Source organism: Magnolia sinica, chromosome 3, assembly GCF_029962835.1.
Source record: "Magnolia sinica isolate HGM2019 chromosome 3, MsV1, whole genome shotgun sequence".
NCBI classification, from domain to species: Eukaryota; Viridiplantae; Streptophyta; class Magnoliopsida; order Magnoliales; family Magnoliaceae; genus Magnolia; species Magnolia sinica.
This window is the reverse complement of record NC_080575.1, coordinates 120,874,874-120,892,529: the sequence shown is the minus strand read 5'-3', so window position 1 is coordinate 120,892,529 and position 17,656 is coordinate 120,874,874. Positions and strand designations below refer to the sequence as shown.

Here is a 17,656-nt window from a genome sequence, read left to right as displayed (position 1 = left end):
GCCCCGCAATTTGGAGATAGTGTACATGAATGCTACATGTAAGGAGAATGAGTCATCACCATCTTCAAAATGGTGGTGTCCGGCTCCACCAAAAGAAACTTGTCTTTTGCACTGCTTCACCTCTCCTCTCTCCCATGACTCGCAAACAGTTTTCTCTCTCCATGCACATCATACATGCCAATTTACTTGTAATTCATAACTTATTCTGTTGTTCTGTTATACAAGGCTTTTGAATAGATAATGGCCATTATTTTGAAAATAGTGGCTGTTATTTAACAGGTCTTTTTCGTGACAAAATGAAACATAGGGTGACCTATGCCATTATAACGGCCACTGTAGCGCTGTTATGACCCTTTTGTAAACGTTGGCATTGCATATTTCCTTGTTCATGAAAGTTTTGGTAATGGATGGATATCAACTTTAAGGATAATGCATGATTGATGCACCTGTATAAGCAGAGTAGACAAATTTTAACTTTTGTTCTTTTTCTTCTTCTTTTTGGGGAGCAGGAGGATTCAGGTTTTCTAAGCCTAAACAGAGCCATGAGCCTTGACAGGTTTGTTTTTTTATCTTCTGCATTCGAATAGTTTTCTTGGAAAAAAATATCTACATAATAGAAAAGGAAACTAGATGTTTGTTTCTTCTTCTTCTTCTTCTTTTTTAAAACATTCTAGAAGGATTTACGTTTATCATCAATGTATAGTGTGGACATTGATCTGAGTAAAGAGCTCACATTGCCTCCTCCAAAGCCTGTGTCAGAACTGCAAGTTGAGGCTGCGAGGCGTGGACGTTTGTTGGCTGAAGTAAGATAAACTGTTTGGTTTTTAAGATGCCATTGCAATTATCTTGATTTTTATTGGATTGTGGTTTTCACTAAGCAGCAGAAGAAAATGATTTTTCCAGAGTGGTGGGAATGCGACACCTAGATGGAGATTTGTTCCTACTCGATGGGAACAAGAGAAGTGGGATCGGGCAAATAAAGCTGCAACTGGTGGCAGTGTGAGCATTGTTCCTCCACTGACTCATGAGAATAACAGAAATACCAAAATTTTAATACATAAGTACCACCCTGTGAACATTGCTTTAGCTCTTCTTGTTGAGGGCAATGACATTGAAGAGTTCTTTTGAAGAGTGGAAGTTTATGCAACAAGGACACTCCATTTCCAAAAAGATTCCCATGACACCCATGCCAGCCCATCAATTATGAAAAACCCGATGACACCTTATATATATTTTAAATCATCCATGTTCATGTGTTCGTGTCAGTATGTTTGATACTCCTGGGAATGGCTCATAGAAAAACCTAATATTCGCAAATTATTATAATATTTTATTTCGAGGATCCCTTTTACACATACTAATGCAGGGGCATTTTCACACCGGGCTCAAGTGGGTGGCCTGTGAGATGTAGGGGCACACTCGGGGTGGGTGGCCTGTATGAGGTGGGTGGCTTGTGTGAAGTGGAACCCATGTGAAGTGGGGCCCACGAGGAAGCATATTGAAGTTGACTGTCACTTTATCCGTGAGAAATTTCAGTCTGGGCTCATTTCTCTACCACATGTTGCATCCCATGATCAGATTGCAGACATTTTCACCAAGTCCCTAACTTCTGCACGTCACTCATTTCTCGTTGGCAAACTATTACTTGTCGATGACCCGCATTAGTTTGAAGGGGGATGTTAGACAGGCTGAAACATACCTTGTATAGACCTTGTATAGCTAGCATACCTTATATAGTTGATTCTGATTTTATTTCTTTCCTTGTATAGATGCTGTAATCTCTATATATTCAACCCCTTTGGGTTGTCTCAAATACACAAAAGCTTTCAGCTCGTCTCGGTTTACAGTTGGGTCATGTTGTCGCTCAATGAAAAGAATGGTGCGCTTATTGTCGATGGACTGGTCATAGTATTTAGGACTGCCGAACATGTGCCTATGCATCTTCTTTCGGTCGTGGACGTGGTGGCCGTGGTCGTGGCCGTGGTTGTGCTCTTTCTGCTACTGCCACCACTTTTTCTTCTGAGCCGTCTGTTAGTGATTCTGCATTTACTATTTTAGCTGAAGGTCTTTCATCGCCTTTAACTCCTGCTATGCTCCAACAAATCGTTCAGGCCCTTTCTACGACTGGTATGTTAGGTATATTCCCATCTTCTACATGGTTCTTCGATTCGGATTCTTCCAATCATAAGACCGGTGCTGTATCCCATCTTCATGACATTCGTCCCTACACCAGAAATCAGGCTATTTCTACTGCGGATGACACTAGACTACTTATTCAGTCCGTTGGATCATTGACTTTCTCTCCTTCTGTTCATCACCAGTTCACCCTTCGTGATGGGTTTCATGTCCCTAACCTCTCCTCCAATTTAATTTCAGTTGGTCAACTCACATCCAATAACTGCTTAGTCATATTTCTTCCCAACTGTTGTTTTGTGCAGGATTTAGCAACGGGGAAGGTACTTGGGATGGGTAGGCGGCATGGTTGTCTGTACATGCTGGACTTTGATCCATCTGTCACTCCGGCTCGTTGTTTCTTTTCTCCATCTTCATCAGATATTTGTTCGGCAAATAAATTGTGGAAACTGTGGTACTTTCGCCTGGGTCATCCACATTCCGATCGGTTAATTCCGTTATTTTCTTCTAGCATGTTAGGGAACATTTTTCTTAATAAAAAAGATTTGGATTATTCTTGTTCATCTTGTTGTCTTTCAAAAAGTAAGTGTATTCCTTTTCCTCTAAGTACTACGAAATCATCTTCTATGTTTGAACTAGTGCATACAGATGTCTGGGGTCCTTCACCAATTATGTCTCTCTCTGGGTTACGATACTATGTTATATTCATTGATGATTTCACCCGTTACAGTTGGATTTACTTTCTACACTCGAAGTCACGGGTTTTTGAAAAATTCAAGATATTTTACTCTATGGTGGAGACTCAATTTCGGGTTCCCGTTCAAAATCTCCGCTTTGACTCAGGGGGGAATTTCTCTTAACAGATTTTCGTACATTTCTTCAGGGTCATGGGATTATTCATCAGACCACCTGTTCTAATACTCCACAACAGAACGGGGTGGCTGAACGAAAAAATTATTATATTGTTGAAACTACCAACACCCTGATGACTGTTATGAGTGTTCCTCGTTCTTTCTGGGCGGAAGCAATGTTACATTCAGTCTACTTGATTAACCGGATGTCAACCAACGTTCTGAACAGTAAATCTCCATACTTTGTTCTCAATGACTTACCTCCTGCATATTCCACATTTCGTGTTTTTGGTTGTGTCTGTTATGTTCACCTGGCTTCACGTGAGCGTAACAAACTATCTCCAAAATTGATCAAATGTATGTATTTGGGATTTGGAGAAACTCAGAAGGGTTTTCGATGTTATGATCTGGTTTCTTGTCGTGTTCGGGTTTCACGACATGTTGTTTTTCTTAAACATGTTGCCTTTCATTCATCTCTTCCTCCTCCGCATGCCCCAAATTCTCTTGGTCTAACAATCTTTCCTGATATTCCTTTTGCCTCGAGTACTCTCTCTCGTCCATTGCAGATTTACTCGTGTCGACCACGTACAACTCCACCATCTATTACTCAACCCGCACTTACTGTACCTGTTGCAAATCCTGAACCTACCTCGATACGTCATTCCGATCGTGTACATTGAGCGCCTGATCGCTTGATATGCTCTATGTCTACCATGACTGCTACTCTGGATACTGTTTCTATTCCTACTTCATACTCTCAGGCAGCCACTCATGATTGTTGGAAGAAGGCAATGGCAGAAGAACTTGCAGCATTGGATGATAATCATACATGGGACATTGTCACTCGATCCGCTGACCGACAGCTAATTGGTAACAAATGGATTTATTCTGTCAAGCTCAAGTCTGATGGATCATGGGATCGATACAAGGCTCGACTTGTCGCTCAGGGATACAAACAGAAATACGAAATTGATTATGATGAGACATTCGCTCCCTTGGCCAAGATGAAAACTGTTCATACTCTTTTGGCAATATCTTCCATTCGCTCTTGGCCACTTGCTCAGATGGATGTGAAAAATGCCTTTCTTCATGGAGACCTCCATGAAACCTCCTCCTAGTTCTTTAATTCCTAATAATAAGGTATGTCGCCTAAAGAAAGCCCTGTATGGCCTAAAACAGGCACCTCGGGCATGGTTCCAATGCTTTCAAGATGTTGTTACCGGTGTTGGCTTTACTCAAAGTGGTTATGAGACTCATGACCCATCCTTATTTTTGCGCACCACTGTTCTTGAAATTGTCATTGTTCTCGTCTATGTTGATGACCTACTTCTGACTGGTAGCGATGCTACTGGCATCTCGAATTTAAAGGAAGTTCTGCAATCATCCTTCAAGATGAAAGACCTCGGCCATCTTACATACTTTCTTGGGCTTGAATTTTCACATTCTAAACGTGGGATCTTAGTCAGCCAGCGTAAATATACCAAGGATCTTCTCGCCTTAGCATCATTGACGGATCAGAAGACAGTTCAGACTCCCTTAGAACTTAACGTTCAATATAGCCATGACAATGGTGATCTACTTGCACAGCCCGACTTATACCGTCGTTTGGTTGGGAGTCAGATTTACTTAACTATGACTCGCCCTAATATTGCCTACGCTGTCCAAGTCGTCAGTCAGTTTGTTTCTGCTCCTCGGACTCTTTATATGACTGCGGTGTTGCGCATCCTCCGGTACCTACATGGGACTCTAGATCGATCCCTGTTCTTCTCCTCCACGGCGACTCTGGACTTTCGTGCTTATTCGAATGTTGATTGGGCCGGTTGCACTCTCACACGAAGATCTACCACTGGCTACTATGTTTTTCTTGGCACTTCTCTCATCTCTTGGAAGTGTAAGAAGCAGGCCAATATTTCCAAATCGAGCACAGAAGCCGAGTATCGGGCGATGTCCACTGCGTGTAGTGAGCTTGTCTGGTTACGTGGACTTCTTTCTGACTTGGGCATTCCTCTGCAGAATCCTACTCTACTCCATGTCGACAATCTAAGTGCTATTCAGATTGCCTCTAACCCGGTTTTTCATAAACGGACGAAACATATTGAAGTTGATTGTCACTTTATCCACGAAAAATTTCAGTCTGGGCTCATTTCTCTTCCACATGTTGCATCCCATGATCAGATTGCTGACATTTTCACCAAGTCCCTCACTTCTGCACGTCACTCATTTCTAGTTGGCAAACTATTACTTATCGATGACCAGCATTAGTTTGAGGGGGGATGTTAGACAGACTCACATACCTTGTACAGCTAGTATACCTTGTATAGTTCGTTTCCATAGCTAGAGGATTCTGCTTTTATTATTTTCCTTGTATAGATGACTGTAATCTCCATATATTCAACCCCTTTGGGTTGTCTCAAACACAGAAAAGATTTCAGCTCCTCCCGGTTTACAGTCAGAGAGAAATGCCCCCAAATTTGGGCCGTTTCCTTATTGTTTGGTCCTGTTGAAGTCGGTGAGCCACTGTCTGCTTGCTTTGTATGCTTTAGAGAATGGCTTTGCTTGCTATTTGGTGGGCGGTCTGGAAAAAGAGAAATACTAGATGCTTTGATAATTCCAAGAAATCGGTAGATGACACTTCCCAAAGGGCTACATTTTTAATTATTGAATGGGCTTCTTCTATATTGCAACTAAAGGGTTGTAATATGGATTTTCTTGGGGTGTTGCCTCGATGTCCCATTGTTGTTGTTGCTATGTTTTTCTTTATTGTAGGCTTTGCTTGTTGTTGCTATGTTTTTATTTGTTGTAGGCTTTGCTTGTAGTTGTTTTCCGCTTTTAATAAAATTTTGTCATCTTTAAAAAAAAGGGCAGTGGTTAGACATAGGCTTGGGCAATCCTCTTTGACGGGCTAAGTATATGGAGACCTTCCCATGCTCATAGTTGCATCTGGAGTCGTTGCCATCCACATCAGCTACTTGGACAATCCATTAGGTCCAGTGCATTCTTCTTGTCTGCCTAAAAAAGAATTAGATTAATAGAATGGTCCAAACTGCTCAGTTCTGTGGCATGCAAACAATGGATGGTGAAGATTGCTCATAGAAGGTATGCCTAGTTGCAAATGTTCAGGACCATCTGGCTGTTGCAATATTTGGCAAGTAGCAGAAGAAGAGTGGACACAAATACCTAATGAACTGGACTTGATGTGGATGCCAATGAGTGTAAATGCAACTGCATGCATCAGAAGGTTTCCATACACTCAGCTCTCTGGATCATGTCTCATTAAACTGTGCCTTAAGAAATGAGGGATTTTAAGCAAAAGTAAGAGCATTAGGTGAGTGGGGTGAAGCTCCATATTAAGTTGATTCATCGTGCCCTCCACCAAAAGTGATGAGATTCCATGGTAGTTCAACACCATTTTATTCATGGTTGTTTCATGGTCCTCTCTCCCCCAAAAATGGTGGGACTCCTATGGCATTTCACCACCATTTAAAAAATGGTGGCAACTCTTTGACCATACACATGGCACAGCTGTGCAGAAATCTAGACCATCTAAAATCGTTGACTCAATTTTGGATAGAGCATAACCTAGAAGTTACATTGAGAAAATGATACTAACCATCTGATTTCACCCCTGGAATTTTGGAAATTCACTATTTTACTTTTAAGCATCCATTTCATGGCCATCAATTAGATGGTTATGATTGCTTGGTCAGTATAATTTTACTGTGCCCCGCAATTTGGATGGTTTGGATAGTGTACATGAATGCTACATGTAAGGAGAATGAGTTATCACCATCTTCAAAATGGTGGTGTCCGGCTCCACCAAAAGAAACTTGTCTTTTGCACTGCTTCACCTCTCCTCTCTCCCATGACTCGCAAACAGTTTTCTCTCTCCATGCACATCATACATGCCCATTTACTTGTAATTCATAACTTATTCTGTTGTTCTGTTATACAAGGCTGTTGAATAGATAATGGCCATTATTTTGAAAATAGTGGCTGTTATTTAACAGGTCTTTTTCGTGACAAAATGAAACATAGGGTGACCTTTGCCATTATAACGGCCACTGTAGCGCTGTTATGACCCTTTTGTAAATGTTGGCATTGCATATTTCCTTGTTCATGAAAGTTTTGGTAATGGATGGATATCAACTTTAAGGATAATGCATGATTGATGCACCTGTATAAGCAGAGTAGACAAATTTTAACTTTTGTTCTTTTTCTTCTTCTTTTTGGGGAGCAGGAGGATTCAGGTTTTCTAAGCCTAAACAGAGCCATGAGCCTTGACAGGTTTGTTTTTTTATCTTCTGCCTTCGAATAGTTTTCTTGGAAAAAAATATCTACATAATAGAAAAGGAAACTAGATGTTTGTTTCTTCTTCTTCTTCTTCTTTTTTAAAACATTCTAGAAGGATTTACGTTTATCATCAATGTATAGTGTGGACATTGATCTGAGTAAAGAGCTCACATTGCCTCCTCCAAAGCCTGTGTCAGAACTGCAAGTTGAGGCTGCGAGGCGTGGACATTTGTTGGCTGAAGCAAGATAAACTGTTTGGTTTTTAAGATACCATTGCAATTATCTTGATTTTTATTGGATTGTGGTTTTCACTAAGCAGCAGAAGAAAATGATTTTTCCAGAGTGGTGGGAATGCGACACCTAGATGGAGATTTGTTCCTACTCGATGGGATCGAGAGAAGTGGGATCGGGCAAATAAAGCTGCAACTGGTGGCAGTGTAAGTGAGCATTGTTCCTCCACTGACTCATGAGAATAACAGAAATACCAAATTTTATTACATAAGTACCACCCTGTGAACATTGCTTTAGCTCTTCTTGTTGAGGGCAATGACATTGAAGAGTTCTTTTGAAGAGTGGAAGTTTATGCAACAAGGACACTCCATTTCCAAAAAGATTCCCATGACACCCATGCCAGCCCATCAATTATGAAAAACCCGATGACACCTTATATATATTTTAAATCATCCATGTTCATGTGTTCATGTCAGTATGTTTGACACTCCTGGGAATGGCTCATAGAAAAACCTAATATTCGCAAATTATTATAATATTTTATTTCAAGGATCCCTTTTACACATACTAATGCAGGGGCATTTTCACACCGGGCTCAAGTGGGTGGCCTGTGGGATGTAGGGGCACACTCGGGGTGGGTGGCCCGTGTGAGGTGGGTAGCTTATGTGAAGTGGAACCCATGTGAAGTGGGGCCCACGAGAGGGGTTCGGCTGAGGTCCTAACCCATGGGATGTGGGGCATGGGCTATGAGATAAAAGGGATTAATTCGCCATGCTCTATCAGTTCGAGCTTTTAGAGCAAGTGGTTAATTGTCCTACATCACATACATAATTCATCATCATTGTCATAGCCTTCCCTAGCTATTTGGGATTGGCTTTCTGAGTATCATTTCACTAGTCAATCCTATCAAAGGCCCTATCCTTCGTAAGTGAACAAGATTTCATATCCAATCTCACCAAATTGATCCAAGTCCTTTTAGGTCTTCCTCTCATCCTTTTTCAGACGCTTCAACCAAATCAATGTTCCCTTCCATACTAGAGCTGTCTGTAGCTTCATCACACCTTACACATAAATTGATCCAAGTGAACAAGATACTAGAGCTGTCTGTAGCTTCATCACAACTTAAATATAAATTGATCCTATTGAAGGCCCATCCTTGGTAAGTGAACAAGATTTCATATCCAATCTCCCCAAATTGATCCAAGTCCTTTTAGGTCTTCCTCTCATCCTTTTTCAAGCGCTTCAACCAAATCAATGTTCCCTTCTATACTAGAGATGTCTGTAGCCTCATCACACCTTCCACAAATAAATAGAAGTTTGTTGTTTTCTTTATTTATTGGGCTTCTTACAATAAGTAATTGCAATAGAGGACTGATCACCTACGACTGATTGTGTGCTACAACCCATTTTTTATACCTTTCCAATTTTTCTGTTGAATGTGTGTGTGCACGCGCATGTACATACATACATACATACCTGCACACATGCATACATATAACTATTTATTTATTTCAAGAGAAAAATGCTTGTAAAAAAGGTTGTAGGTTAACCTACACCTGATTGTTGGAGATTAGCTCTCAATACAATTTGCTATTTTAATTTTCTATGGGCATGCGAGCAAATCAGACCATTAAAAGCTACTATGCTCCACACCCCATATCCTTGTCTGATGCCAAGACATGCTTGTGTCCAAATTACAGGGGGAAAATGTTAACAAGTTTATTAGTTTAGCAGTATTCATGCACTAGCTATACAGTTTTAATCTATTTCAAGTGATGTTTATACATTTTCCCACAACTTATGCATGTATGAACTACTATTTATATTTAAAACATTTTAAGATGCTCTGTGTATGTTTTGGTATTAAGGGTGTCAATGGGTCTGGCAAGCCTGTCAGGTATTTAGGTCTGGGCCAAGATTCCTAGGTCCATCAGGTGGGATCTGGTCTAAAAGTTTAGGCCTAATTAGTAGCCGTGCCAGGATCAGGTCTAGCTCATTGCTCCATCCAGTCAGATCAGTCTAGCTTGGAATGGGGCCATCCTCATCATACTACTGATGTATATTAGTTGTTTAGATAGGTGTACCATCAATAAACATGTAGAAATTGCTTAACAGACTGGGCTTAGGCTTGACAAATTTTCAATCAGGCTGGGCTCTGGCCTAACATTTGGTGTGTTTTGGGTTTGGGTCGGGGTTGGGCTGACCCAGACCTGGCCCTTTGACACCCCTAGCTGCTGTGTTTGTGTTTCCAGGGTCACTTGTGTGGCTATATGACGCCTCTGTTCATATCCGGCATCATCTCTCATGTCTGTCCTGTTTTTAAATACTGTGCATAAGTACGGAACTTTGCCTGGTAGCAACATGCCAGATTGTCCCAAGCTCGGGTAAGCCAGTAAGGTGAAACTTTTATTAATCAATCACAAGAATTCTTGTCTTGAATCTTGTGATTTGCGAAACAGGATAAGTAATTCCGACCCCAAATAGCTGTGACTGGGCAATGATGATGATGATGAAACACATATATTATACAGAGAACTCTCACACATTATAAGAGTAGAACTTGCAATGAATTTGAACTCCTCTAATCTAGTACTTCCATTCTTTGGCAAATCAGTTGTTGAGACTGTTATGCTTGTTTAGGCAAAGAGTTTTTCATCAAAGGCCGTTTTCTCATTTTGTAGATTCATGGTTTGGGCTGGAAATGCTATTAAAAAAATGGGAAGGAAATAATCAATCACAGATGGAGATGAACATGTGTGATTCTTTTTTTACTTTTATCATATGTTTTAATAATCTCTATCTTGGGCTTCTGACATAGCTTCCATTTACAGGAAGTCATGCTGCGTGAGTCGAAAAGGGAGAGAGGGGATCCAAAAGTATTGGCAGCTCAATCAAGGGAGCAGTATTTTAAGGTATTTATCTATGCAGATGAACTATTGGCAATCCTCTGAATTCTTTACTTTTGTTGGTGCATGACTACATTATTTGTGGAAAGTCCATCGAGCTGTTGACATTTTATACGTTTCATAATTACTTTTGCAGTTGAAGCAGAAGTTGCAAATCCTCACGTTGGGGATAGGTGGCGTTGGTGTATTCTCTGCTTACGTTTCTTACTCTCCAGAAATCGCAGCTAGGTAAGAAAGATGAGTGTGTTCATCGACGTAGTTTCATTCTGGCCCCACCGTTTTGCACCAGTAAGGTTACAGGATTTGAAATGCACAACTCTTTGTTCTGGTCTTCTGGTCTGCTACAGCCATTTCATCTGTTTCTATTGTTTCAGCCAGAAAAAAAAGCCAGTGGACAATTTTGCTATTTCTGGCCATTCTGGCCAGTATCCTGCAATGCCTTTGGAGGCATACTAGGTAAAATTAGAGAACCACTCTGAATCAAATGGGAGGATTAAATATGTGCAATGACTTCTCCTTGGGAAAGAGAGCTCCATCCCACCCCCCCCCCCCCCCCCTTCCCTCAATTTCTGTATCTAAATTGTTTCAAGCCAGTAGGAAAAATGAAACATGCATTGATAAATTTCATATTAGCAGTTGATCCTGAAATCCTGTTCTAAAGCTAAGATATTAAATTTGAGGTTCATAGGTCTAAGTTAGTGGTTCTTTCTTTTGGGCCATGGGACTGAAGTTACTGCCTATAGGGATTGCTCTTTCCCTTTCCCTCTGCTGAGTTAGTTTACGGTTTTGTGGATGATTTTTCAAGTCCATTTAATGGATGAGACCATTGAGAAACTCAATCTGGTGCTTCTGGATTATGTAGTTGTTGAGCTTTCACTTCTATTATTCTCCTGCAGAAATCAATGGGAAGCCTGTTTGATGCAGGGACATGTGATAACCTAACCCTAGATGCATGTATAATCAGGTTAAAGAATATTCAAATAAATACGCCAATTAACTAATTATTTCCAAACAAAGAGATTAGGTAAATCTCAACACAAAGATGAGGTTATTCCGTCAGGATCATGCCCCTTAGTATAAGATCACGTAAACAATAAAAAGGGAGGACCTCGGGATATGAGGAGATCCTAGATCTAGTATAAGTCAGTCTACGAGTAAGCTTGGATCTGATTCTACTAACTAACTATCTCTCTTTTTTGTTCGAACTAGAAAGGGGTATCCAAAGAGAAACAAAAGGGGTGAAGGATGAGGGGTTCGAGATGAAGAAAGCATAGGTCCATTGTTGTCAGAAGAAAAGGAGGAGGATGATTCTTACCTTTTCATACACCTCAAAGATCTTAGAAAGAGGGAAACCCGAATTCAGGGTAGAATCCTCAACACCCAAGGGTCAATCCTAAAACCATAATCTCTTGAATAAAGAGGAAGAAAATAGACGAATTCTTATTCATTCAATGATAACGAAAATAGGGTTCCTCACAATGTATATATAAGCTATGGAAAAAGTAAAAGTGCAATAAAGTTCCTGAAACAAGAAAAATAACAAAAAAAAGTCCAAAACTAAAACACCCATATGGTAGGGTGTGAAATCCGACTCATGGATCTATGGTCGGGGTGAACACCCGTGTGGGAGGGTGTGAAATCCGACCCATGGATCTATGGTCAGGGTGCGGTCATGCCACTCCTACACTCGTAGCACGTCAGAAAGTGGGTCCAATGGACCCGTCGTCCATCCACATCAACTCTTCCGCATTGGTACTCTTTCTGTGACGCCTTCTCCTCTGGTCCACTCTAAAGGGCGCACCACTGATGTCCGCATCACTGTTACTCTAAGCTTCTGCAACAACACTCCACTGGAAGGAACTCTATGAACTGACAACTAGCAAATATTGTCTTTTATATCCTTAGAAATGACTGCTTAAACTTCAATTCAAATTGAGGAAGGCAACTATTGGTGCAAAATACTGCACAAACTTTGATATGTATTCCAAGATCACAATTTTATGTGCCCTCCCATCTGATGGTATAGATTTGATATGAGAAAATGACCTTTTTGGTTTCAACATATTCTAGATGTGGAGCCATGTTTGGAAGCATACTGCAGGGTATGCAATTGATGAGCACCTCACATTTGCAGGAAACAAAACTCAATGCCCTAGTTTTTGCATGCGTTGCCCTAGCAAGCTGCATTGCCCTAGCAAGTACTGGTTATTGAATTAATAACCTCAGACCGTCTATGTTTAATATCTTGTACGGTATTGTACACTGCTCTAGGAGAGGCTCAGAGCTATTTTCTCCCATTTAATAGCCACCATTACAATTTCCCCAACAATGGGTCATCAAACTCCCATAGACTTCAACCACCACACTGTTACTTGGATAAAGAAAGATTGTTGTTCATTGAGTATGGCACTCTTTTATGAAATCAATGTCTGTTGAGCCTTGAGAGAATATAACCTTAGTTGCATGGTCCTTCTAACCAGGTGCCACTCGGGTCCTTACTCATGGCTTAGTGGTAGACTCACAAGATTTTCAACACTAAGGTCATGGGTTCAAGTAACCATTGTGGTGTGTGTGGGTGTGAAACAAAGGCTTTCTCTTGGGCCTAAATCTGTTGCCACTTTGCTTCATGCTTCATGCTTCATGCAACTATAAATATAACAAATTTCAGCATTATAATCTGAAGAATGAAAGAAATGGAGATCATATGAATACGAGAGAAGCTTCATGGACGAGTTTTCTAAGTAAATTTGATGGTTGCTAGTTGGGCAATCCATTTCTAGGAGAAATTGGACATATCAGGGATCATACAAGTGTATTGTCAGATTAGATTTTGTAGGGTTTTTTTTTTTTTTTTTTTTCCAGGGTTAGCACTTTTATTGGTCCTTTAATGGTGGAAGGTGTCATAAGAGGTTTCTTTTTAAATGACCAATGAAATGGAGAGTTGCGGATACCGTAGATTATTAGGTCTGTGATCTCCTGATTCTTCTTGATATACTGTTTCAACATGCCAAAGGGAATGAGGCTGCCAACCTTTTGGTGAATGACGGAGTCTTTAGATTATCTCCTACTATTTTGGAGATTCCTTAGCTCCCTTGCAACATTGTTGATGAAATATTCTTTTCTGAAACAGTTCAACCATGATCTCTGTTACATTGTTTACCTCCCTCTCTCTCTCTCTCGATGGCCCCATTACTTTTCCATCAGCACTTGACAGGTTCCTTTGCAAAGAACCATTTATCTTTTCTTTCAATAGTCGGAGAATTGCTAGCCCACAATGCAGCCACATGTGCCAAACTGGCACTAGTGGAGGATATCCAAGCCGTAGACCTGGTGGGACCCACCATATAGATTATTTGTACAAAAACACAAGCTGTTTAACTTTAAACATCAGGTGGGCGACACATGTATGGAAACAGTGGATGCTCTAAAAAATCTTCCAAGTTTTTCTTGGCCACCAGTTAGTTAATGCACATGTGGCCTACCTTATAGTTGAACATCTGTTGGCAAGATCATCTAGAGGTCAGGTCCCACCTGATACACGGCGCTGATGTCTTACACACGATGTCCCATACGTGTGCCAGTTTGGAATGTGCATTTGCATATGGGGCTATCAAACCCCCACAGTCACTTTGTCGTCTGTCTATTTATGTCAAATGGCATTTGTACAAGGCTACTCATACTGTACGTGCGTAAGGGCACAAAGTTTCCTCATATGAGTTCTACCAGCTTCATTCTCATTCCAATGCATTTCTTCCTTCTTCAGCTTTGGCGCAGGGTTGGTTGGCTCACTGATTTACATACATATGGCAGATGGAGCTAGGAGTTATCAAGTACATACAACATCCTCTTGAAATTATTATATATTGAATTTTTAACATCAAAAATTTGAAAATATTAACTGAACTGAGAAATACAATTCTAATTGGCTTTTGGAAATATTATCTACACCCACCGTGATTGATAATGGTACCTACTATTTTGTTCTAGGCAATACAATAGGGAAAACTCTGTACTGTTGTACCAAAGTAGAAAAAAATAAATAAATCTGTGATCAATCACAGTGGGTGTAGATGTGGCTCCATTTGCTTTTAACTTTTCCATTGGCTGAACTCTGTAAAATTCTGTATTCGAGCATGCTTAATTGTCGTGATCACCACCACCACCACCATCATCATCGCCTTATCCCAACTAATTGGGGTCGGCTACATGCATCCTTTGCCACCATTCCACTCTACCAAGGGCCATAACTTCAGTTAGACCATAGGTCATCAAGACACCCACCCCGAGTGTGTCCCCACATCCCACAGGCTACCCCACTCGAGCCCGGTGTGAAAATGCCACTGCATTAATCATCCCCGGTAAGGAGTCTCGAACGCGAGACCTCCCGCTCTGATACCAATTTGTTGCAGGACAATTAACCACTTGTTCTAAAAGCTCAAACTGTTAGAGTATGACAAATTAAACCCTTTATCTCATAGCTCAGGCCCCACATCTCATGGGTTAGGACCTCGGCCGAACCCCCCTCGTGGGCTCGTGGGCCCCAAATCACATGGGCCACCCACCCCGAGTGTGTCCCCGCATCCCACAGGCTACCCCACTCGAGCCCGGTGTGAAATGCCCCTGCATTAGTTTGAGTGGTACATGATGATCATATAAAATTCCAGTGGCACATCTCCATTTCTTCCACCTAGCTTGAATTCTATGGGCAATGGGGTCAGTGTGAGTCCAACCGAAAATACAAGGCCCAAGCACGACCTGAACCTGATGCGGCTTAAGTTCTTTTGGTCCTATCCTGACCTGATTGAAAGTTTGTCAAGCCAAATCCCAGCCTGTTAAGCAATTTCTACATGTATGTTAAATTATTTTTGAAGAATACTGCAATATTAAATTTTTTTGAAAGATATATACTGCAATATTATTAAAAGCCACATAGACCAAAAGTCAAAGTGAAAAAGAATACAACCCCAAATTACCACCCTATACCAACCTGATACACCAACAAGCTTAACTTGAGCCTGGAAAAACTACTAATCATGCTTGAAATTTTAGACCCAATCCAATCCTACAGGCATAGGAGTCAAGGCCTGAGCCCAATCCATGACAAGCCAGGTCTGAAGACCTGGTCCGACATTTTGACACCCTTAGCTGTAGTCATGTTTTGTGTTTGCAGCATTTCAGATTGCAGTGTGTAAAGAAAAATAGTTTTGATTCCAAAGCTTATAACATGTGCTAACAGAAGTTCCTTGGCAGGGGAGCAATTGGGCAACCGAGGCTATTGGTTCCAGTGGCATTGGTCATGATTTATAACTGTTGGAATGGGTGCGTACATTGACTGATGTGCTTTCCTTTAAGAAAAAAAAAAATTTAAAAATTTTTGTTCATAAAAGAATCTTTAGCTGCAGAACTCCATCCATAATCATGCATCATTTGTTGAAAATTTCTTTTCTGCAGTGGATCTGTTGTTAATTCTTAATTGAATATCTCTGTCGACATTCTCCTTCAATTGGGTCCTTGTTAGATCTGTTGCATTTCCTTCTTGGTTCCTTAAGAAAAGGAATCATATGATCCCTTGACTTGACGATATGCTTGTGTCTCAGGTTGTCAGTTTGTACCAGTGGGGCCCATGTTTCAGTGATCCCAGTTCATTGATCTGATAGCCCCACAGTGGATGGACCATATCCCATATTCTCCCAGATTGGAATTTGGCCTTCTTTTTTCAGTTGAATGCAGATTGTTTCTGTATTTCTTCTCTTAACCATCTACCTGCAGGCCACTGATTGAAAGGTTAAGGAGATATCAGCCATATGATCTATCCTTGGTGAGCACCATCAGATTGGCAGTCTAGATCATGAAAGCATGGGCACAGCTTTTACAGACAGAAAGCCCAAGGATCCTATGCATATCCTGGGGCGAGGATCTTTTACCACCTCTCTCAAAAACTTATGTTTTGAAAAAGAAAAGAGAGAGTCACTAACAGCACCTCCTGTTTGCAGGATCCTGGCGCCAGATTATGGCTTCATGCACCTTGATTTGATACCAATGCTTGTGGGGTTTTTCACCTACAAGGTGACTACTTTTATTCAAGCTATCGAGGAGGCCCTGACTATTGTCGAGAACAAGCAACAAGTATAGAAGAACCTGATTGTTGTCGAGAACAAGCAGCAATTGTGGAAAACCAGCAATTTTTATACATGACCTTTGCCGTGCCATTTTCTTCTCAAGGTATGGAAACTAGAGAAGCATGTTTTTTCCTGTAATTGGATGAATTATGGCATTGGATTTGAAGTTTGTCGAAAACCATGTTCCACACTATGTGTACATGTATTTTAGATCCTGAGGAGAAAAAAAATCCACTTCCCTACTGCACTATATGAATATCTTTGGGTTGTGTAGGAGCTAGGACTTGGTGAGTTGACCTGGTCACTCATATTGGTTTGGTAAATTTTCACCAAATTGGAGTAGAAAATTATTAGTAGAAAAGGTGGGGGGAAAGACATGGAAAATAGCATCAAGAGCATCATGAAAAGTGTTTTCTTTTCCATACAATAATTAGCTTGCATTAAACTTAGTCTGAGAAAACAAATGTCCTGCAGCAGGCTGATATGCTGACAGGACATTCTGTTGATCAGTGAAAACCCAAGCAGGCCATTAAAGTCCATCCTGTGTACATATTGCTTAGCTTCTTAAGGAGCTTTTGGAATACCCCCACCAATATATAGTTGAACATGTGAGCAGGGTGCGTTAATGCTTAAGCTATTGGGTACAGAGGTCTAGGACAGAAAACCTGAGCTAGTTCCTTTTCTAAGAAGAGAAGAAGTACCAACACGAGGATTTGCAAGAAAATAGCGAAAATGACTGCTGTCAGATACGTCCTTACTGTTGCTACCTTGAAGAACTGGTGTCTATGGATACAAAGATGGTAAAGTGGAAAAGTTCAACCAGCTAGCCGAAAAATAACCATGTTTGGGAAATGCACAAGTGGACGAGTATTTTAACTAGGTTAAAATTTTAACCCAGAAGGGCCCATCTTAGATGGATCATAAACCGCCAAATAAAATGAAGTTATAGTATCTTAAATTGCAGATTGTTGAATATCTGATGGAAAGTGTTTTGATATTTAATTTCGATTCTAGAATAGCACATTGATTGTTTAGCAAACATGGTTTAAAATTTACAGATCAATAGATTCTGTTTACCAAACTGAGTTCAAATTTTGTAGAAAACAGAACATAATTTGTGATTTTG

At 40.7% G+C, this 17,656-nt stretch overlaps 1 protein-coding gene and 1 long non-coding RNA gene across 3 annotated transcripts; one reads left to right on the top strand and one right to left on the bottom strand.

The window, feature by feature from the left end:
* The first annotated feature begins 361 nt into the window (after positions 1-361).
* Positions 362-16,780, top strand: LOC131241004 (protein CONSERVED ONLY IN THE GREEN LINEAGE 160, chloroplastic-like). Of its 2 annotated transcripts, XM_058239609.1 has the most exons (7): positions 362-556; positions 704-803; positions 904-999; positions 10,337-10,417; positions 10,548-10,639; positions 15,662-15,730; positions 16,405-16,780. In XM_058239609.1, the coding sequence occupies exons 1-7, from the start codon at positions 441-443 to the stop codon at positions 16,541-16,543; spliced, it is 693 nt and encodes a 230-aa protein (XP_058095592.1). In that variant the 5' UTR covers positions 362-440; the 3' UTR covers positions 16,544-16,780. The 2 variants fall into 2 exon arrangements, with proteins under 2 accessions (XP_058095592.1, XP_058095593.1); XM_058239610.1 differs by lacking the exon at positions 15,662-15,730 and having other exon boundaries at positions 370-556.
* On the bottom strand, positions 10,971-12,725 carry LOC131241009 (uncharacterized). Its single transcript, XR_009168923.1, has 3 exons — positions 12,231-12,725; positions 11,137-11,322; positions 10,971-11,053 (listed from the first exon to the last, which is right to left on the bottom strand). It is a non-coding gene; the product is annotated as an uncharacterized LOC131241009 (long non-coding RNA).
* Positions 16,781-17,656: the final 876 nt, after the last annotated feature.